Source organism: Betta splendens, chromosome 13 (genome assembly GCF_900634795.4).
Source record: "Betta splendens chromosome 13, fBetSpl5.4, whole genome shotgun sequence".
Classification (NCBI taxonomy): Eukaryota; Metazoa; Chordata; class Actinopteri; order Anabantiformes; family Osphronemidae; genus Betta; species Betta splendens.
This window is the reverse complement of record NC_040893.2, coordinates 12,388,438-12,409,917: the sequence shown is the minus strand read 5'-3', so window position 1 is coordinate 12,409,917 and position 21,480 is coordinate 12,388,438. Positions and strand designations below refer to the sequence as shown.

Here is a 21,480-nt window from a genome sequence, read left to right as displayed (position 1 = left end):
GATTTGGAGCCTTTTTCACCGGTTTCATGCTAATGTTTCTTTACAAGTTGCTGTCACAAATATGAACAGGGGGTGCGTGGAAGGAATCTGTGCAGACGCTCAGAGTGGATGCGTGAGTGACAACGCGGTTCAAAGACGATGTTGCTGTGTGTTTTCACCTCCTTCAAGTGGAGCTCAGGTGCCTGCGCTCCTGCCTCCTCCTCTCACACACACGTACGCCGTCGGACTCGCTGACAAAGTGTGTCAGACAGTCTCCTGTGGTCCTTTTTTCATACTGTCAACATCGATTTTAACTTTCAATTCCAAAGTAGTCGCACAAGTGGAATCAATTGCCACAGAAGGAGATGAAATACAAGGCTAATGACGTATTCGGCTGTGGTTTCTGTAGGATGATGTCATCAATACAAGAGCTCAAAAGCAACAAAGAATCCACCTGGAAGTACGTTCTCTATGTGTTTCTGCTCTGCTGCCGCGACGGAGCAGAAAATGGGTGCATCGATGACAGATCTGCGGTAATGACTGTTGGCACGAAGCAGGCAGAGATGAAGGGAGAGGCTAATATTACTGAGGGGTATTAGAGGAAACCACGGCTGTCTGTCATCAGGCAAATAAAGACGTGTTTAGGTGGAGATGAATAGCCCCATTGATGGAGAAGGCTTGTTATGCTAGATGTGTTTAGAAGGGCAGCAACAGGGGGCTCATATTCCTTCATGAATATTTGATGGGCGAGCGCCCGCGTGTAGTGGTGGTGGCGGTTGTTTTTATGTGCGTGCACTTTGTCGGGCGAGTCATTTCGAGGCGTTTTCAATTAGACGGAGGACCGTTTCCCACTGCGCTTCCCGAGTGGCGGAAGCGTATTTTATTCTTCTCCCCGCGTCATTCTCTCCGCCACATCCATTATCCTTTTCACTGCTGTCCATCCGTCTCTCAGCTGAATGATGGAGGGGAGGTTTTCGTGTGGCCTCAGCAGTACCTGCAGCAGCCAAGCTGATCTGGGAGAACTTATCAGTTTCATCACTTTGAATTCATTTATTTTAGAATAAGGCATCAGTCCAGTTATTGTTCTGGTTCATTAATGTGGTTGCAGGGTCACAAACACAACTTTAGAAAAGAAAAGCATTGGTCCATTGGTCTAAACAGACTGCGGCCCCACTTCATGGGGATCAGTCTCAGCTTTTCTCTTTAGACCTGCAGTAAAATGCACCCGCATCCTCATCGCTCCCGCTCGGGGTCGGGGAACGGCGGCGCCATCATTAATCGCCTGCTGGGTGTCCTCGGCCTGACTCAGCACCTCCGATCTCCGTGATCTTAATTCAAAAGACGCCTCCGACTGTGGGCAGAGACGCAGCGTTTAAGCGGTTTCATCACTTCACGTAACCTTCTCACTTCTGCTCACGGTCACTTGAAGCTCCGTGCACAGGTTCCAAGTGCACTTAAGCCAGTAGTCATGTGTACGGATGCAAAGATTAAAGCAAGCGCTTTATGGAACTTGTATAATAAAGTTTCCTTTTGTGATTCTACACAAAAACACGTGCATCGTTCAATATTAGTTTTGTAAAACTGCCTTGCTCTATTGTGAAAGATGCAGGTCACCACTTAGGAACTGAAGTGAACTGAAGTGAGAAATCGCCGCCAGCTGTGAATATTGCGCTCTTCAGTCCAAACACAAGGCCTCAGACACGTGAGTGCTCGATGCGGCAGCATCTGAAGAAGAGATGAAGATGAACTGTGTGCATTTCAAAATGTCTAATGTTCTACAGCTTTTCCACATCCACAGTAGAAGCCTGGTGGCAGTTGTGTGTTCGAGGCTTTTGGTGATGTTTGCTTCAGCGTTGAATGTAAAATATATGGATTTCTACTGTATGAATGCATAAATATGGGCTTGATGGTAATGCAAACAACTGTGAGCTTTGCCTTCCCGCATTTTAAATGCACTAATTAAGGTATATGTGCAAAGGATCTGATCTATTTAGCTCTCCTCATTTTTATGCGTTGGACAAACATTAATTGGGCCACAGTTACAGTAAAACCTGCTCCCTCGAACTGTGGAATAAAAAGCGCTCGTTTCCAAATAAAAATGATGACATGGACTTTTAATTCCCGGCTCCGCTCTCTAAACAAGGTTCCTGGCGAGCGGAGAAGTGCTGATATCACATATCCACATATCGTGAAGCGCTCCCCCGGGAACGCGCCGCCACCTGTACCGGCTGCGAGCGGACGAACCGGAGCAGCGGTTTCAGCGCCGCACCTGCTCCGAGCATCCTTCAAACGGTCGGAGCCGAGGGGGGCGCTGACGTGACGGGCGTCGGGCTTGATGGGAGGCGACGGCGCTCCGGACACGCGTAACGCGAGGCCGAACGGGCTCCTTTTCACCCGTCGGATCAAATATTGTGTTGAGGCAACGCGTTTTAGTCCAGGTTGACCGGGAGGAGGGTGAATTAGTGTTTCTGTTCGTTGACGAACGCTGCGTGAGGCTGTTGCTCAGTAGCAGCCCAGCGTTCACTTTCTACAGCCCAACACAATTATTTGTCTCTGTTGGACTGAAATGTCCAAAATAAAATGTAATCAAGACACAGTTGGGTGCGGGTTTGATGCTGACTCTTTCTTGTTTGTCTGTGTTTTGCAGGAATCTTGGTAAATCTGGACTCAGGGTGTCTTGCTTAGGACTGGGTGAGTAGACTCTGCACTCTTCTGCACCATCAGTATCGTGTTTCCCCATGAGACTTGACTGAGGTCAAGGATTGCAACTAATTGCAAATAGGAGTAACTTCAGATCCACCTGCTTTCAGCCCCTCGAGGTGCAGATCCGGCCTCCATTGGTCAGTTTGAGTTTGATGGTTGTGTCATTTATTGCTCAGCAGTGACTTTATCCTGAATCCACCTTCTGCTGATGGTTCTTCAGCAGAATTCTCCTCCTCCTCCTCCTTGGCTTCCTCACACTCGCTGAGTGGCTCTTGCTGATTTCACAGGGAGGGATTTCCCGTGCATGGATCTGAGCGCGGCCCAGTTTACTTTTCTCGTCTGCTCTGTTTACCCGTTAAACACAATCACTGCGTTTGGCACAGAATGCTGCTTTTTTTAGTTTCGCGCATCATTTGGCATTAAATGCGACTGAGGACGGTGGTAAAGTTTGGCTTTTAGTTTGACTTTGACAGACTTTACTGAGTAGTGACTATTTGGGCAAATCACGAGCTCCTGCTCTTCAAAGGTCCATCTGTCCATGCAGACAAACGCCTTTTCTTCCTTTTACGTGACTTCGTCACTCTCGACATTCACGCTCATATGAGTTGTTCCGGTTTCATTTCCTCTGTGACACGCAGGACCTCCAGATTCAAAAGCGACAAAGCCGAGCTGAGTGCGCTTGTGAATCAAAGGCTCCGCGGGGCTGAATCGAAAGGATTTTTCTCGGCGCCGCCAGAGGACCGCGTCGAGCGCGGCTTCGCGGGCCCTGCAGAACCGCTGTTCTTCACTGTGTGACGTCTGGGTCCCGGGGGGTCCGCGGTGGACGGGGGGGGTTGAACTCAGGCCGACCAGAACCGCGCCGTGCGGAAAAGGTCAGGCTAATGCCAGCTGCCTGCCACATGCTGCGCCGGGGGCGGCCATGATGCTGGGGGGGGTTGGGGAGGGTGGGTGGGGGGGGGGGGTCTCGCTATGCTGTATGAGCGTCCGTCATACAGCATGACGGACGGGAGAATAAAACTCAGTGGTTTTGTGAAGAGACTAATCCTGTCTCAGCGGCACTTCATTTACATAATGGTCAAGTTTGTTTCTGAATGTTTGATTACAGTTTTGTTATATAACAATACAATTAAGTAGCAGGATGACCTTCACATATAACCACTACATGTGACCCTACCGGGGTTTGGTCATATTGTACAAGTACATCAGTTATTAGATAGAAAGATTTTGGTTGTTTGTTTTATGTACTGGACAGGAACCTTTTTTATCAGAAATTAATCTTTTTTTCTGTTATTCTAACTTACAATAATTTACCAATTACTGTAGCGATGATTCATTCCACAGATATCAGCAGATGAAGTCTCTCCACACATAAATAAACCACATTGTAAGTACAGCACAGTAAGCAAGGCTCTGGCTTGTCAAGGCTGCGAACACAAAGAGCAGCAGCCTTTTCAGTTTCAAAGACAGTGTCACAGTCACTTTAAGGTGATTTCATTCCTTTCCGCTGGCAATGAGGGGATTTATTTACACATGCAGGCATTTGGAACGCGTAACAGGCTGCACAGGCGTTTTCTGAGGCTGCGCTGAGACGTGGAGGGGGATCATTTGATAAGTGCAGCGATTCATCAGGACCTTTCAGCAGACGGTCTGCTGCTGCAGATGCTGCACGGTCTCTGCAGGGAGCTCTGCAGCGGCCGCACGGCGCTGTCAACGCGCGCAGGTTCCACGGCCGCTAATTGGTGGGGACACTGCAACGTGTGCATGTGCAAATTCAATATAATTGGCTGACAAAACAAAAGGAGGTCGGTGCAGGAAGTTGGCGGTCAGCATTATTTGACTCTGACCACTGCACGTCAAACTATGCGACCGTGTCGCTGTTCGCTCGCTGTTCTGTGTTTAACAGGCTCCATAGCCTCTTAAACTACACAGAGGCTGTATAGCCACTGTGAGGTGTTAGTGGCGTTTCATCCAACAGTAGCTGAAAGAGTAGACGCGACAAACAACAGGAGATGAGGATGATTCAAGCAGAGCTGTTTTGAAGAAAATCAATAGAAGTTGAAGCGGCAGCTCAGGAGACAAGGGCCTGCAGGAGAACTGTGTGTGTGTGTGTGTGTGTGTGTGTGTGTGTGTGTGTGTGTGTGTGTGTGTGTGTGTGTGTGTGTGTGTGTGTGTGTGTGTGTGTGTGTCTTTCGACAATGATGCAGAGATCATTTCTATGTAGGTTTTCTATTTAAGTCAAACTATGAGCTAAACCTGCGTTTTGCAACCACCACCAGAAATGGGCTCCTGCGTTTTTCATTAGAGCGAGAGATTTATCCAAGAAAAAAATTATGACTCAGCCCCTCCACTGTATCTGTAGGCAGACGAGCTGAAAAATGCTGAAAAGGGAGAGTTAGGGGGTCAGTTAAACTGAGACACCAAAGAGAAACGCTTCATCTAAATGTGTGCCATCTATCACGCTGCCAGCCACAGGACTGGATTCAAGGCCCATGAATCAGACCTCAAGGACTTCACACAAAGCTCACAGGATAAAGGCAGCTCCTGCCAAATGTAACAAAATGTACTTTTATTTGGTTCGCTTCTTAATTCTTTCCCTTCTACTTCCCCTGTCCAATATTTCCTCCCTGCTGCTTCTTGGATTGTCACTAATGGCAAAAATCTCATCATAAATGCTGAAATTTTTCAGCAGTAAAATGTGTTAAGAAAGAAGTGGAGGCATTTTACAGATAAGGACCTGTTAAAATATGAATGTACAATAATGTTCCAGATTCTGCTCTTTCTCTATGAAGCACTGGATTCACCTGTTGACCTCTTAATGCTGGAAAAGCTCTGATAGCTTATCAGATTTATAGTCGTTGCATAGCAACAATAAGTGCCACTTCTGGCATTTTCCACCAACAGCCACCGGTTAGTGAGCAGTTTACCACAGGGTCTTAATTCCCATCAAGCAGCAGCTCAGATGCACCTAGAAGAGCTGCAGCCTTGACATTGAGGCTCTGGGCCGAGTCGCCCGCTCAGACGCGAAGCCCAGGGCTGTGGCTGGACGTCGCGAGCTGGGATTACGTTTCCACGACGATGGGAATGGAGCGCATCGCTGCACACACAGTCAAAATACACACAGGCCTCGTATAATAACGGGCACTTCGAATGACTAATACAGAACGGCTGCATTAAAGGCATTACATGTTATTTAATAATTGAGGGATAGTCAGGTTGCCATGGTTACTGATGTTAACAATGTCCAAAAACTCTTTTCGTCCACCAGCAGTCCACCTACCAACGCTAGAAATAATATACTGTATTCCAGATGACGCATGATAAGAACATCAGCTTCTGCTCCTTATTAAAACAGACCCAGTTTATCAGGCTTCCTCCTGTTCATCTGTCGGGGGCTGTGGGCACTGGGAGACATGGAGGGTGGGAGCAGAGACAGTCTTCAGGCCCAAATGAATAAATAGAGTATATGTGCATACAGTACATAGCTAAAGGAGTCGGGTCCATTACGTGCACGGCCAAAACTAAAAGCAGCCCAGATCGTCCTGACGCTGCGTCTGGAGCGTCTGACAGACACAGTTCACAGGTGAAGACGGAACGCGCTAACAGGCAGTGTGGCGGCGGTGAAGGAACACACAGCCTCACAACTGGTGTCACAGCCCTGGGATCAGACGTTTTCAGCTAATGCCTAAAGGTCTGTCTCTCTCTCTCTCCTGCAGGTACATGGGTGACGTTCGGAGGACAGATAACAGACGAGGTATCAAATGTTTTCTCGTGTCTTGCTGTTCATTTATATGTGATGGTTCTTCACTCAGTGTGAATGGACTGTTTATTGAGAGGACTGCTGCTTGTAAAGTTCTGAAGGCTGGAGACGCGAGTTCACGCCTCAATGGTCACGGTGTCGACACACACACACACACACACACACACACACACACACTCAGAGTGACACTCAGGAGGACAGAACACCGCTGACCCCGGGGGACGCGGAGCCTTTACGTAACCCTTTTCTTTTTATTACCTCAGGGCTTAGTGGCATCAGCTCACGCTTCGCTCGCAGCTTAACAACCTCTCCTCTCCATTATTCTCAGCGCCCCCAGTTCAATGTCACTGGTATCAGTCGGACACCAGCAGGCTTTGCATCGGCCAATGTGGCCGTTGAAGGCGAGCGGGGAACGTCGTCCGCGTCCCGGTGGACGCGCGACTCCAAGCGATTCCACAATAGGCGTCACACGTGGTGCTTTTGGGTTCAAAAGTCCCCGCTGTCCTCGATGCCCCCGCTTCAAAGTCACCGCTAACACACAGCGCGTCCCCGGCAGAGTTCAGCGTCCGTGTCCTGATTAAGACGAGCACAACGCGGTTAATTCACGAGGCTGAACCTTTAATAGGTGGATTTCATTGGAACCCGTGGCCGCACAGTCACAATATGCAGATGATGGAATTATTGGGGTTTTTAAAGCTTCTTGTCTGACCATCAATATGTTCCCAGGCATAGTTCACAAGTTCACCAGATTTCAGGTGGGATGCGCTACCTTCGCTTACTCACTCAAGAGGGCCACAAACACTCCAAATGCGTGGACGGGGGGGTCACAGCGCGGCCTCCACCCCGTGGGTGGCGCCTGCGCGAAGGACAGCGCCGGCCCTCGTTCGCCTGCTCCGCGTGTGACACGCAGCCACACACGCGTCCCTTCGCAGGCGGCCGATCTCAGACCTCAGAACTCGTCGCCGCCGTGACTAAGCGGCGATGCCTCATCTCTAGCGCTGACGTTCTGACCTCACTGTACACCCTCCAGGACGGCGGCTGACCTTTCAGTCTGGATGCCGCTCATGGTGAATGAGAGAGGGGCCTCTGTCCATAATTCACTAGATTCTGCATTTACCGTTTCCTTTTCCTTCCTTAAGCAACCCTCTTCTTTTAAAGCATCCATTTTCTGACCCTGTCTTTCCATTCTGCTCTGTTTTCCTCTAAAGCAGCCTGTGGCTCAGACACAGAATGAGCCATTCGAAATGTAGAAACTCTGCAACCCGCCCTTCAATTTACAAAGAGACTCCTCCGTACGTGCACTAATGGACTTATTCTTCCCGTTGCCAGCACATGGTGCACAAGAGACAATCAGAACAGCGTCAGCCGTGACTCTCTCCTCCGCCGCCGAACGGCCCGGGTCACGTTGACCCCAGCTGGTTCCGAGTGCAGCAGCTGGGGTCAGTGAGCAGTGCATACGCGCCAGTCAACATCTGGAAACAGATGTTAAAGCACGATCGCTAAGGCGGTTGTTCTGCTGATTGGATTTTACTGTGGCGCTTCCTCATTAATTCCACCTCCACTGATTCACTGACTACATGATATTTGTAGGAGCCATTTATTGATTTGTTGTCACTTTATTATTTTACTCTATTATTATAAAATATAGTTACATCATTCCTTGTGAGTCCTTGTTCGGTGTATCTTTATTGTCCGGCTTTGACTGTAACTGTCTCCTGAACGCTTTGAACTGCCGGTCGCTGAGAGGAAGCGAGACAGATCCTCAGAGGAGACGTTATCTAATTCCTGCGCGGCGCCACCAACCGCAGCCGATGTAACTCAGCTTCGGCCCCTTCTGTCCGCGGCCGAGCTCTGCTGGGAAAACCTGAGCGGACCCTCCCCGCGTCCCCCCGTGACGCGCTCACCTCTGGGGAAATCGCACCTCGGTCTGCTGATTCATGGTCACCGCGTCTCCGCAAATGTGGAGGATCGCGTCAGCTCGTCCCACTCATTCACAGCCGGCGAACAAACAAATGGCCCTTCAGGCGCCTCGCGGTGCGTTCAGACCCGCTCTGCAGCTGTGATGCAGTGAAGTGATCAGTTCGCGTGTACCGCGCCCTCCGGGGCTGCGTTGCGCTGCAGAACTACTGACATCAGTGTGGTCACACCTCGCTCGCTGCAGCGTTTATACTGGTTGGAGTGTGCGTAATGCGTCTGTGCAATGCAAGTTCAGTAATATGAAGCACATAGGAGCTATGAAGAGTTAATAGTTCACTCATCCCACGAGGCAAATAGTTGTTAAGGACGACTAATTGGTGCTGTTACTTAGGAATTTACAGTGTTCCACTATTACTTAGTCAGGGATCGAACCAAATGAGGCTCAAACGTACTTCAAGCGCAAGCTCTCTGTCAGAGAGTCGATGTCTAATAAGAAGAAACTCATTTTAACCCTTGGGGCAGAATGTGTCTGGGCCCTTAAGGGTTAAACATTTGTAAGATACAGTAACTATGCGTTGTGGGGCCTCGGTTCCGTGTGTGGTCTCACATTTGCTGTGTCAAATGAGGCCGCTGTTTTGATTATCATGTGAATAAATAGCTTACCTTTAAATAATACTCGCGCTCTGAGGAAGACCTCTTGCTGAAATGTGTAAGCAGTGATATTTTAATAAAATATGAATTTGCATAGCGCTTCTAGTAGCTGTGGAGGCACATGAATATTTATGCTGTAGATATTGATATGCCAGTGTGCTACATCTCTCCAAAGGCTGCGTGCTGCAGTGAGTCCTGCTCGCTGACCTTTGTGCGTGCGTGTGTTGCCTCCTGCCAGGTTGCAGAGCAGTTAATGACCATCGCGTACGAGAGCGGAGTCAACCTGTTTGACACGGCTGAGGTCTACGCAGGTGGCAGGTAAGCGCCGGGCGCCGCGGCAACGGGACTCAGAGCAAACGCAGAGCGAGTAGAAACGACAACAAACCTCCTCTCGGGGACAGTGTGTGACAATCAACTGAAATGTTTATGAATTCAGATGCAATTTTAATTGAACTCCACCTCATTTGTGTTGCCTTGCAGGGCCGAAATCATTCTAGGAAACATTATTAAGAAGAAATGCTGGAGGTAATGGCAACGTTAATGTGTGATTGCTTCATCACTCCCGTGTGAGAGAGGAAGATGTGTGTGTGTGTGTGTGTGTGTGTGTGTGTGTGTGTGTGTGTGTGTGTGTGTGTGTGTGTGTGTGTTTTGGTGTTTACTAGGCTGTTGTGTTTAGGTGAACCACATCATCATCATCATCATTATCATCATCATCAATCATAAAAAAGTCGTATTTTTCCATATAGACACACTTTTATCAAATTAGATGAGAATGTAACAGTTCTGTTTTCGTTTCCTGCTTCCATACATTTAAAATCTTTTTCATAGACTTATTTAAAAAAGTCCAGTCTGTATTACTTATCCGCTCTGTGGGGAACAGGGTGCATAGAGTTACGGTAAAATGAAAGGGAATTCAAATGTAAATGGCATCTGCAGCGTAGGGACAAATACAATAACGCGTATAACTGAGGTAAAAGCCTGGTGGTGCAAACAACACACGATTGCTGTTATCTGGATGGCACGGCGCATAATCTGAAGCTAATCTCTCTCCTCCAGCAACATCAGCATCTCTTTGATGTGTCGGTGCTCTGACGCGCTAACGTTTAGCCGCGCTGGCTACGGGCGCCGTCGTTACGCGGCCTTCTGTCGCGGGCTGAGCTGACGCCACTGCACCACCGGGCGGGTGGACGTGGAGCAGACACAGTGGACCCTGAAGCGTCAGTGAGGGTCCTCAGGGAGCACAATGCAAAGTGGAGGGATTGTGATCCACTCAGAGCTGGAGTCTGCACGACCACAGCTGACTGCGTTTGTCCTCGGACGCAGTGACATTAGTCACGTTTGCTCGGTTACTTAACTGTACAAAAAGGAAGGAGAAGATGCAAATGAACGGATGAACAGAGCACCAGACATTTAAACATGTATCAGACATGCTGTCCCACTGATTTAACTCATAATTAATATTGCATACTGTGAGCTGAGTTTAAGGTGCTTTATTTAATGGTTTCTGTCACAGCTGAATCCTCATCGCCGGCTGCTTCAGGGCAGCAGCTACGGTCTATATCCTCATCAGAGACATCATTTTACTTGTTTTCGCCCCAAAGCGTGGAGCCTGCGTCTGAATTGGACGGCAGCGTGATCAGACCGTGCAGTGCCTCCCATGCGTGAATGACACCACTCTCATCCCTTTAAGATGGAGCTTAACACGAATTAGAGATAGAGGTTGCGCTGTTATGTGGAAATTAACAGGAAGTAAAAGTTCAAAGACTTTTAGGCTAAGAGCTACTAAGAAGGGGAGAATTCATTTCAGTTGCACTATTTCCCACAGTCTTTGAATGTAGCTGGGAAGAGAACACTGGAAACCAATTGACACACTGCTGCAAGTTCTGCATTTCTTTAGAATGAATTCATTTATTTCTGTTCAGCTCATTACGTTTTGTTCAGATGTTGCTGCCAGTGATACACTGAACCATTAAAATGAAAAAATACTCAATGCATCTGTGTTTGTGTCTGCACTTTCTCAGGCGATCCAGCTTGGTCATTACGACTAAACTCTACTGGGGAGGAAAGTAAGTAAAGGAGTCTTGACTTCTCCCGTGGTTGGTTGTCTGTGTTTGTGTGTCCCTGTGATGGAGCAGCGATCCGTCCAGGCTGGAGCCCTGTGACAGCTGTGATGGGCTCCAGCACCCGGGACCCTTAAGAGGAGACACTGTTGAGATGATGGATGGATGGATTCAGGGCCTCAGGGGCAGTTTTTGAAGCAGTGTCCAGTCACAAAAAATAGGTTTTTCACACCAATAAGATGAAACAACCACATTCACTGCTAAAAAGACACTGCTTCATACATTTATCATTAAATATCTGAGCTGTAGGTCTGTTTCAAAGACAATTACATCTCCCCAACAGCTCTTCATCTTCTCTGTCAGCGGCCTGAGCAACATCGTGTTACAAACAGCACAAGCCAGTTCGTCTGCTGAGTCTGTAGCGAGAGACACAGAGGATGAGGGAGCCGTGTTTTATAGCTCACAAACGCACACACAAACAGGCTGAGAGGCTCCTGGACAGAGAGCGGCCATCTGGGTCTGGTGATAAGGAAGAAGTTATTCTCCCTTTTCCTGTAGGGGAGCGTCAACCCTCCATCTCGCTCCTCCAGAGGTCGTGTGAATTTGGAACAGTTGAAACCACACTGACCCATTTACAGAAAACAGCCCCGCGTGCACTTTCTGGTTGTTGCAACACGAAGCGCACAATCTTAGGACGCAGGGGTCTGTCGTAGCAAACCGGCAATTTATGTGTTGTCTCAACAGAGCCGAGACAGAAAGAGGGCTGTCGAGGAAGCACATCATCGAAGGTAAGACCCTCAAACAAACTCTTCCCCGGGTTCGGTTTCAGTCCAGTGACCTTTCGCCCCCGTGTCTCTCAGGTCTGAAGGGCTCCTTGCAGAGGATGCAGTTAGAATACGTAGATGTTGTTTTTGCCAACCGCCCGGACAGCAACACTCCCATGGAGGGTGAGTCAGCCAATCAGCATTCACCTTCAAACCAGAACCCTCGTCACTGACGATGAGCAAGACGCGCACGCAGATGGCCGCGTGCGAATGGCGTTAGAACCGCGGAACATTCCTTTAAGGTCCATTGGCTTCTTAGCGGGGGTTTTGCATTCCTCGTTAACAATTATAAAGTAGTAGCTAGTGTATGTTGCACTTTTTAGGTTTTTAGCCAATTAAACTTTCTCTCAGTGTCTGAGCTCAGGGCTGTTTGGTAACGACACAGTACAGAGCGCTTCTGCTTTATGCTGATGCTCAGTTATGTAAGCTGATAAAAATTAAATCATAATTAAGTCTCTGAAATAAAAAGTCTTTGGATGTTTTGCTCTCACGTTGTTTGACCCAAATTGTTATTACATTATCATTGATGATGTAGCTCTTACATACTGCAAAGACTAACGTATAAATATATGTAGGCACTGATTTCATTCACAAATACCTGAATTAGCCTCTTTTATTCTCTCTTCATAGTTTTAATGTCTCATCTGTTTCCTGCGAGTTCCACCTGCGGTTCATTATCCACAGTATTTCACCTCTCCGGCTTTCAGCCCTGTCGCCCTCCTTCGTTTCCTTTATTCCTGGGTGGTTGTGTGGTTTAAATGGTGGCGCAGCACGTTGCTAAAAGCCCACTGAGCTGGATGGCAGGGGGGTGGAGGGGAGGTAGAGGGGAGACAGGCCGGTGTCTCGGTGCCACGTTGTTTCCCGTGGCAGGATGGTATCAGTGAAGCATCTGTGTTTTAGGTTGTTAATTATCACTTACAGCATTGACGGGGAAATTAAAACCTGCTTCTCACATCTTAATTACATGGGATTGTGCTTGTTCACCGAGTTCTGCTCCATCTATTGCTAGTTTGTTTGTTTTGCAGTGATTTTTTTCTTGTCATACTTTGCTGCCTTGCCAAGGAGCAGTTGTGCGGAGTGAAATACACGGGTCCCGGCACCGTGAGCGATGGCAGCATAATTGGACTCAGTGCAGGGCGATGATGAATAACCTTAATGACGGCCCTAATCTGAGTCTAGTCCTGGGCCCTGACGGCCGTTGGCTCACGCTCAGACGTGCGGGAGCTAATTGCGCCATTAAAAATGCAGCGGCGTCGCTTCGATCGGGGGGGGCGTTCGCTCGTGAGCTGGTTATTTTGTCCCCGGAGTCGTTATGAGTCGTCAGCAGGTACGAGAGACTGGAGGAAGGTCTGAAGGAGCAGGTGCTCCGTGAAGACGTGAAGGAAAGTGCACTGCTTGCGTTATTACTGCTCAAGCTGTTGTTTGATGTTAATCAAGTTGACTGATGGAGTGCTTCTGCTCGTCTGTGCCCCCGTAGAAATCGTCAGGGCCATGACCTATGTCATCAACCAGGGGATGGCCATGTACTGGGGCACGTCCCGGTGGACGGCCATGGAGATCATGGTAAGAACACTGAGCCCTCATCACTCAGGTACTCAGAGAGCTCCCTATTCTGTAAACAGAGCTCTAGCATGTTTGAACGTTTCAGTCCAGTTCTTCATAGAATCTGGCAGGAAATCTTCTAACTTGTGCTAAAATAATTGTTGACCGAGCGAGGACGCTCTGATGCAAAGCGACGCGCCGGTAAAGCTTCCCCTTTAACCCGCGGCGTCTCTGGCAGGAGCCACAACCAGAGCGGTTTCCGTGTGAAGTGAACACGCCTGAAGTGGCGTTCGAGGACCTAACACCCATTATTTTCTCCCTCGTCTCGGGTCTCTTCGTCGCCCTCGGCCTCGCAGCACCATGTGCTGACGTCCTCCCTCTGCGCGGGCAGATACCTTTGTAGAACACAAGCCAAGATGTGTAATTTAGATAGCATCAATAATGAAGGAGCGCTAAGCAACCAGTACAGCATCACACACACACACACATGCATGGCTGCCCTGACTCGCTGCACGCGGGCTGGAGGAGCGTCACGGGCTGCACCGAAGGGCGACATGTCACACATGTCTGTTCCTCTGAAGGGACTCGGCCTCCGACGGCCCTCTCTCCACGACGGGTGTTCCCCGACGGGGGAGCCTTCAAAATAAGAGCTGTCAAAGGAGCAGTGGTTAGGACTAAATCTCCATATGATGACTCCACAGAGAGACTGTTAGTTTTAGTTCATTATCAGCCTTCGGTGTGACCTACGTGACCGTGTTATTTTTCCCTTCTTTGTGTCTAGGAGGCGTACTCGGTGGCGAGACAGTTCAACCTGATCCCTCCGGTGTGCGAGCAGGCAGAGTATCACCTGTTCCAAAGGGAGAAAGTGGAGGTGCAGCTGCCCGAGCTCTACCACAAGATAGGCGAGTTTCACTTGCGTGTGTGTTTGGATGAATATATCACGAGATCTGACGATAAAGCGCTTCTGTGACAAATTATTCACAGTCATCGTTCTCCGTTGCTCACATTCTTTTACTCGCTCTGTCTAATCCCTTTGGTTCCCTGCCATTGTTATCACACGTTTTATTTCCACACTTCTCCCTTACGCGTGTCTTTACCGAAACTCTGCCTGCTTCACTCCCACGGTCTCCATGGCGATAGGAGTCGGCGCGATGACATGGTCGCCGCTGGCGTGCGGCATCATCACTGGGAAATATGAAAACGGCATTCCCGAGTCATCCAGGGCCTCCATGAAGGTAGGGAGGCCGTGATCATGAACCTGGGGGTGTCTGCTCTGCTCCCAAAACGAAATGTTAACGAGCGCTGAAGCAATATTTGTGCAGACGTCATGAGACAAAAGAAACCTTGGGCCCGGACGCAATGGAAAATTTCCATCTGCTTGCTGATACTGTAACAGATGGAAATTTTCACTGTACCGCTTTTATTTGCTTTGAACTAATTAGTGTGGATTTAATTATAAAGACAATGTCTTTATAAAAGTGTTTCATATAAATTGTGTAAGAATCTGAAATCAACCCACTAAAATAACTTCACACACTTAATAGCAGAAGCAGTGACATCACTGTGCTGGTGAAACATCAGCTTCTCCTTCACGTGTGGAAAATGTTTCTCCTTCATCCGATCGCACACAGCTGCAGCACCGCATGGAACGGCCTGACCTTTGAGGAAGTATGCTCAAACGGGGAAATCAATATCTCCCTCCGATCCGCGAGATCTCCGAGCTTATCTGAGCTTATCGTTGGTCTTGTAAGAGGCCCCGCCGCGCGCAGAGCGGCCACGTCTCCGGGTCCCACGCGGTGCTTTTGTGGCCCGAGGTGCGGAGGTGAAAGGAGTGAAAGGCCTGAAGGGCTCCTCGGCGCCTCCGCCGCCTCGCGCCGCCCCCCGGCTCATTTCCCTCCTCTCCCTGCAGTCGTACCAGTGGCTGAAGGAGAAGATCGTGAGCGAGGACGGGAGGAAGCAGCAGGCCAAGCTGAAGGAGCTCAACCACATCGCGGAGAAGCTGGGCTGCACTCTGCCCCAGCTGGCTGTGGGTAAGACGCCCCCCCCCACACACACCTCCCCCCGCTGCGGCAGCGGAGGTCATCGCTCCAGCAAATGGCCTTCAACAAGTAAAAGATTTGCCTTTTACCACCGGGCTTTGTGATAAGTGGTTATTTGCTTGAAGGCAGGATGAATTAAGGGCGCCGTGTGAATACCAATGTGTGTGTGTGTGTGTGTGTGTGTGTGTGTGTGTGTGTGTGTGTGTGTGTGTGTGTGTCTCCAGCGTGGTGTCTGAGAAATGAAGGCGTGAGCTCCGTGCTTTTAGGCACGTCCAACCCCGAACAGCTGACGGAGAACCTCGGGGCCATACAGGTGGGAACCTGCCGGAACGCGCCCGATGTGGATTTGCTCCGATTGTCCAGGCTCTTTAGCCTGCGTCTGCGTCTCGTTCCAGGTCCTCCCTAAGATGACGTCTCACGTGGTGTCTGAAGTCGACCACATCCTGGGCAACAGGCCGTACAGCAAGAGGGACTACCGCTCTTAGACCGGGCCGCGGCCGCACCCGCCTGCCGAACCTTAACCGTACCGTCGCCATGGAGACGCCGCCCGCCGTTCTCCTCCGTGGTCCCCCCCAGGTCCCACTCCGCTTCGACTCCGGCCCGGCTCCGAACGGGAACGGACGGCTCGGCTCGGCCCGGCCCGGCCCAGCGCAGCACCTGTGCTCTGGGCCGGGTTCATCTCAGGTGCAGTCCCGCTCCAGTCAAGTCGCTCTCGCAACCAACGCATCTTTCGGCAGCCTCGAACGTAGTCCAGATACTCTCCACTCAGCGCTGGTCCATTCAGCTGTAACTATGCAGAGTCTAGGTCATGTTAAGGTTCGGGTCATTCGGAGCTGAACATCCAGGTTTCCAGTTTATACATTGTACTGATTTATAATGTAACTACGGCTTCTCACGCTCATAAATCAATAGAAACACACTGCAGAACCATTTAGTAGTAGTATCAGTAGTAGAACTAGTAGTAATAGAAAAGACAGCTCACTTTCCCTCTCACAACCTCCTCCATCAAACTGCTATGCAGCACAGAAAGCTAACTTAGCTAGCAGCTCAATGCTGTCAGCGTTTGTGTCAGGGGTCAAAGTTCAAGACTTCTTCGAGCTGTAACGGTACTGCATTTACTTTAGTACATAGTAGTTTACATTCTAGGCTGCATCGTCTGAGCATATTAAGCAGATGCATGTGTTCCCGGCTATAGTGTGCCTCTCGTTTCTTTTCTACTAAAGCACATTATTAAACAAACATTTGCTCGTAAATGTGCGTGTTCGCTGGCAGTGAAGCAGAGGATTGTGGGACTTTGAGTGTCGGCTCGGGGGGCTCTGCCAGGACAGACGGCGAGGCAGGTTGCCCCCTTGTGGCGTTTCAGAGAACTGCTTCTGCTTGGCCACGTGGATGAAGAAGGACGACTTTCCACGCCGTTTAAAATGATCGACTGACGTCCAAGCTGGTCATAGTGTGTAAAAAAACTGCTTGCTGATGGCACGACATGGCATTTAGGCGAAGTGCTTGGTATGTGGCACAGATAAACATATTTACTATAGAGTAGTTCATAAATATGACGTTCATATCAGCATTTTGAGATATTGTCTGTGGAGATGATACATGTACATAAATTGTACTGGTACCTTGTAACATAAGCAAACCCCTGAAGACGAGGACTCCGTTGGACTTGTGCGTAGATAATATGTACATAGAGTGATTTTGCTGCTCCTCTGCATATTTGCTGCATCAGCTGCAGTGTTTGAGTCCTCTCCTCCTCCTCCAGCCTGACTTTACACTGTCACAGAATTGATTTCTGTCTCCTGAATGATATTTTATAGAGCTATTTATGAGGAGCAAAGATTAATTCCTTTTTATTTTTGCATTGTAAAGTCAGATTATAAAATCTGTTTAAATAGCGGCATTACTTAACGAATGAGCTTCTGTTATGGGACATATAAAAAAACGCTTTGTGTTGTGTAACGACTGGAGTCATTATCACTGACCAGGTGGCTAAGTTGCCACAGTTCACGGTTGTCACTTTCATGCATTGTTCTCGTTTTTAATTTGGAAAAATAAGCCATCACAAGTATCTGCAGAGACGTTGGCCAGGTTCCACCTGAGACCCTGTCTTGTCCTCGGTGCTCATCTGTTGTTCTCTTGTAGCACAAACCACCGTCTCATTTTAATCAAGACAAATTTTAGTTGCACATAACAGACGAAACATCAATAGGCAGCATTTAGCTCACGGGTTATTAAAGGAGATCTGTCCTTGGATGATAAACAGACTTCCTCTTGGTGATGATCACTAAGCCAGAACTATAAAGTAATGCAGAGAGGTGGACACAGACATATTATAATTAAACATTAATATTTGCCTTAAAAGATACATTAATTACACCCTTTTCAGTATGAAATAGCTATGGGATCGTTTATGAGTCTGCTTTACAGCAGGAAACCAAAAATGTATTTATTGTACTTCTCACAGGTTAAATGTGTGACTGCAGGTCACTGTTTTGGTATTTTTGGTTTGTGTGCATATCAACGTGTTGCCCATCAGTGTGAGTCAGTGATTGTGTTGGACTGTGGCCTGTCGGTGTGTGTGGAGGCTTCTCCACCCAACAGCCTTGAGAGTGCCTTGACGCGAGTCCCTCTACGGAACAAAAAAATCAGGGATGTCTTTCTTTGTAGGTAGATAAATGGGGTTTGGATACTGTGCTACAGGAAACTGTAGGAGGAGAACAATATTTATGCAGCGTCATCAACCTTTTAGGAAACCAACTGAAAACGGGCTCCGTGAATTGTCGTTTGTTGAGTCTTAGTGTACAGCAGATAGAGTTTAGTCATAGACTACTGTCAATACAGTTTGCCTTTATTGAGACTGTTTCAGAGGAGTAATGAAGTAAAAAAAAGTTACTTCTTCAGTCAGACATTTGCTTCATCAAACCCAACAGTGTTCATAAAAGGTGACAGAGTTGTTACCAGCTCCACAGACTCTCCAGCAAACTGAACTGTTTTTTCCAAGAAGCAAACAAGCAATACATATTAACGCACAAGTAATTAACCTGTGCATGCATTTCCTATTCTGGTTCGGACTGTACGGTCATGTGATGTGCTGCATAAGCTTTAATCCAGGTTTCTAGTTGTTAGTCGTTAAACTCCGATTAGTTCCAATAGAAATGTAGTCAGTTCTACATCATAAACAGAGATGAAATAAATGTGAGACACTGGATTTTTTTTGAGTGACATCATGTATTATTTTGTCCCCTGAACAGTGATTCCTCTGTAAATATGTCTGGAAGTGTGACCATCAATAAATACATTGATAATGGAAAGTGTGTCAAAATTCTGCTCACTGGGTTTATTGAATGTGTATGTGCGTTAAAACCATCCGTCACCGACTGTGAGTAAGTTATAACCCATTTAAAATGGTTGAAAAAAACTGAACTATAAACTCACCAGAACAACACAGACAACAAGTATACCGGGTTTCTTTATTTGTTACAAAAAGACAGACGACAGACTTGGAGAAACACATCCAGATATTTGATCATGAATGTCATGAAACTGAAATGATATCAGTCCCCCTTTAACTCAGACAAAAAAAGTTTCAACCCCTCTTTGACCCATTTCCTCCTGTTCAATTAAATCCCACCCCCAGTATTTTTTGTTTCCTCCTTTACTTGGAGCCGGTGGACAGCAGAGCAATGAGTCCTGACGAGGCACTGATGGACAGAATGTAGTTGCTGAAGAAAACCTGGGTTAAGGCAAAGACACATGCACTGGGAACCAGTAAGGAGGCACATTGTAACTGTGACACAGCCTGCATTTAATGTCAGGTTCTATTATGTCTAGAAGCACTTAGTTATACAGTAGGGTTAGTTTGTCTTCTAAGGAGTACTATGTCATCACCATGTTCAAGCAGAACTTTCAAACATGAAAATGTGAATCAGTGTCCATAATGGGCTACTGTAAAAACAGTGATTCATAGCTAAGCAGGCATAAAAAAGATAACTATAAAGAAACTGCAGTGATTCTTACTTTAACGTGATTACGCAGTAAACGAATCATAATGATAAACACTAGGTTTTCTGTGTAAGTGATCCCAACATCAACTGCCATAAACTCTGAAAGGATACACAGTCGGGTTGAAGTTCTTGAGCAAGAAGAATGAAGCCACGATAACAAGCACCAGGAACAGAGTGTTGTTGTAGAAGATGGAGAAGGTGGTGGCCTCATAGTCTGCAACCTCATTCTTCTTCCACAGGATCCTAGAAAAGAAAAGAAACAAGGCCAGTTCTTCTATGATCATGCAATTCTACTGTATTTACTGTCTATATAATGCCACAACACAAAAGAATCGCATCAAGGCACTTTTGGTTATAACACAATAAACTAAACTAATTTAAAATATGTTGTGTTTGGTATTAGTTTGTTGTGACTGCTGACACAGCCACTGCACACATCTGTCGTAGGTCTTTGAACCTACAAAGTCAAACCTGCAGGTCGACACATTGTCGAGGGATGGTGTCACAGGAGGCTGGACAACTCACCTCTCGTCTTTCTCCTTACGGGACATCTTGCGGTTGTCTGCCTCGGACAGCTTCCTCGTAACCTCCTTAGAAACAGCATCCTCACGTTTCTGGGCCACTCTGGAAAACAAACAGGAAACAATAACAACATGCCAAGATTTTTCTTAATCATAAAAACTGAAACCATCGGATGAGTCACATGCACAGTGTGTCCTTCCCAGCGTACTTGTGTTTGAGGACAAATTTGACGTTCTTGTAGGCGAAGGCAACCAGGTAGGTGCTAACCAAAGTCATCACAGCGTACAGAACTGCAGACTGAACAAGGTCCATGTGCCAGATCCTCCAAAACAGCCCTGAAATGGCAGATCAATCATGTTTTACACATACATTGACAAGTAGCATTCAAGTTAGTAAGGAAACAGTGAATAACCTACAAATTTAAAATCAAGATTTGTTAGCAAAAAATAAAGGAAGAGCATGTTCTGTTTTAACTGTTTCGTACTATTGTTCTGACAGACCTGCATAAATTTGATAGCAACTTAATAAGACATGAAGTCAGTTAACAAAACGATAGCACCACGTTATTGCTCAAAATACTTTGTTTTCCTATGACATGTATGTGAAACATTTCAGTTTCTCTGGGTGTGTAAGCTTTCAGTGAGATCTGCCTGTTTTCTTCCCTCAATGAACCAGTGCTAGCTAAGCTCGTTAGCATCAGCTAGCCTCTCTGGTACTCACAGATAGGGATGGCGGAGACGATGAGCGCGTTCCCATAGAACAGAGCCGTAGACTTCGCCGAAAGGTTTCTGCTGAAGTCCTGGAGGAGCAGGTCCTCCTCTGACTGCTGTCTGTTGCTGCCTTTGGGAGCCATGTCTGGGGACTGACCGAGCTGTCTGCTGCTCAGCTACAAGAATGCACAAGAAGACTGACACGTCGGTGTAGGCGAAAAGGAGGGACGCGTCAGCATAAACCCGGAAATGCGCGGCTTCGTTCTTCTTCGTTCATACATAAGGAGGAAGCTTTAGCTCACTGCGGCCACCTGCAGGAGAACAAATATGCTGCACGCTACTAGCGCAACGAGTGAGTTTCTACGTTTCCTTTTGGCTGGTTCAAACTTATTTTTATATTTATTTATGTATTTATTTTTTATTTGTATTTATTTACTTTCATATTTTTTGTTGTGTCGCGGTTATACAATAATGTACAATAATGCTGCTGCTGCTGCTGCTGCCAGGGGTGCTGCTGCTGCTCATAATAATAATAATAATAATAATAATAATAATAATAATAATAATAATAATAATAATAATAATAATAATAATAATAATAATAATAATAATAATAATAATAATAATAATAATAATATAAAGCCACTGCTTGAAGTAAACAGCGTATGTCCACTAGAGGTCATTATCTACATGCTATTGCATGTTTTAGGTTGTTGGAGATCAGCAGAAAAGCTTCAAATCAGTCAAGTAGTAGAGTTAGGTCCCTGTCTCA

General features: G+C 47.4%; 2 protein-coding genes across 7 annotated transcripts in view; one reads left to right on the top strand and one right to left on the bottom strand.

Moving 5' to 3' along the window:
* kcnab1a (potassium voltage-gated channel subfamily A regulatory beta subunit 1a) overlaps positions 1 to 18,783 on the top strand; it is a 51,039-nt gene extending 32,256 nt beyond the window's left edge. For 3 of the 6 annotated variants that reach the window (XM_055513996.1, XM_029170739.3, XM_029170742.2), the window contains exons 2-14: positions 2,627 to 2,670; positions 6,396 to 6,433; positions 9,246 to 9,325; positions 9,488 to 9,532; positions 11,029 to 11,073; positions 11,812 to 11,855; positions 11,928 to 12,014; positions 13,369 to 13,454; positions 14,215 to 14,335; positions 14,574 to 14,668; positions 15,343 to 15,463; positions 15,697 to 15,785; positions 15,868 to 18,783. In XM_055513996.1, the coding sequence (XP_055369971.1) occupies positions 2,627 to 2,670; positions 6,396 to 6,433; positions 9,246 to 9,325; positions 9,488 to 9,532; positions 11,029 to 11,073; positions 11,812 to 11,855; positions 11,928 to 12,014; positions 13,369 to 13,454; positions 14,215 to 14,335; positions 14,574 to 14,668; positions 15,343 to 15,463; positions 15,697 to 15,785; positions 15,868 to 15,957 (985 nt within the window). In that variant the 3' untranslated portion in view covers positions 15,958 to 18,783. Of the gene's footprint in view, positions 1 to 2,626; positions 2,671 to 6,395; positions 6,434 to 9,245; positions 9,326 to 9,487; positions 9,533 to 11,028; positions 11,074 to 11,811; positions 12,015 to 13,368; positions 13,455 to 14,214; positions 14,336 to 14,573; positions 14,669 to 15,342; positions 15,464 to 15,696; positions 15,786 to 15,867 lie in introns of all 6 variants that reach the window. The other 3 variants (XM_055513995.1, XM_029170738.3, XM_029170741.2) reach the window with 1 other exon arrangement.
* A 140-nt stretch (positions 18,784 to 18,923) lies between these two features.
* Positions 18,924 to 20,943, bottom strand: ssr3 (signal sequence receptor, gamma). The gene is made up of 5 exons (XM_029170743.3): positions 20,719 to 20,943; positions 20,207 to 20,333; positions 20,002 to 20,100; positions 19,588 to 19,719; positions 18,924 to 19,194 (listed from the first exon to the last, which is right to left on the bottom strand). The coding sequence occupies exons 1-5, from the start codon at positions 20,849 to 20,851 to the stop codon at positions 19,128 to 19,130; spliced, it is 558 nt and encodes a 185-aa protein (XP_029026576.1). The 5' UTR covers positions 20,852 to 20,943; the 3' UTR covers positions 18,924 to 19,127.
* Positions 20,944 to 21,480: the final 537 nt, after the last annotated feature.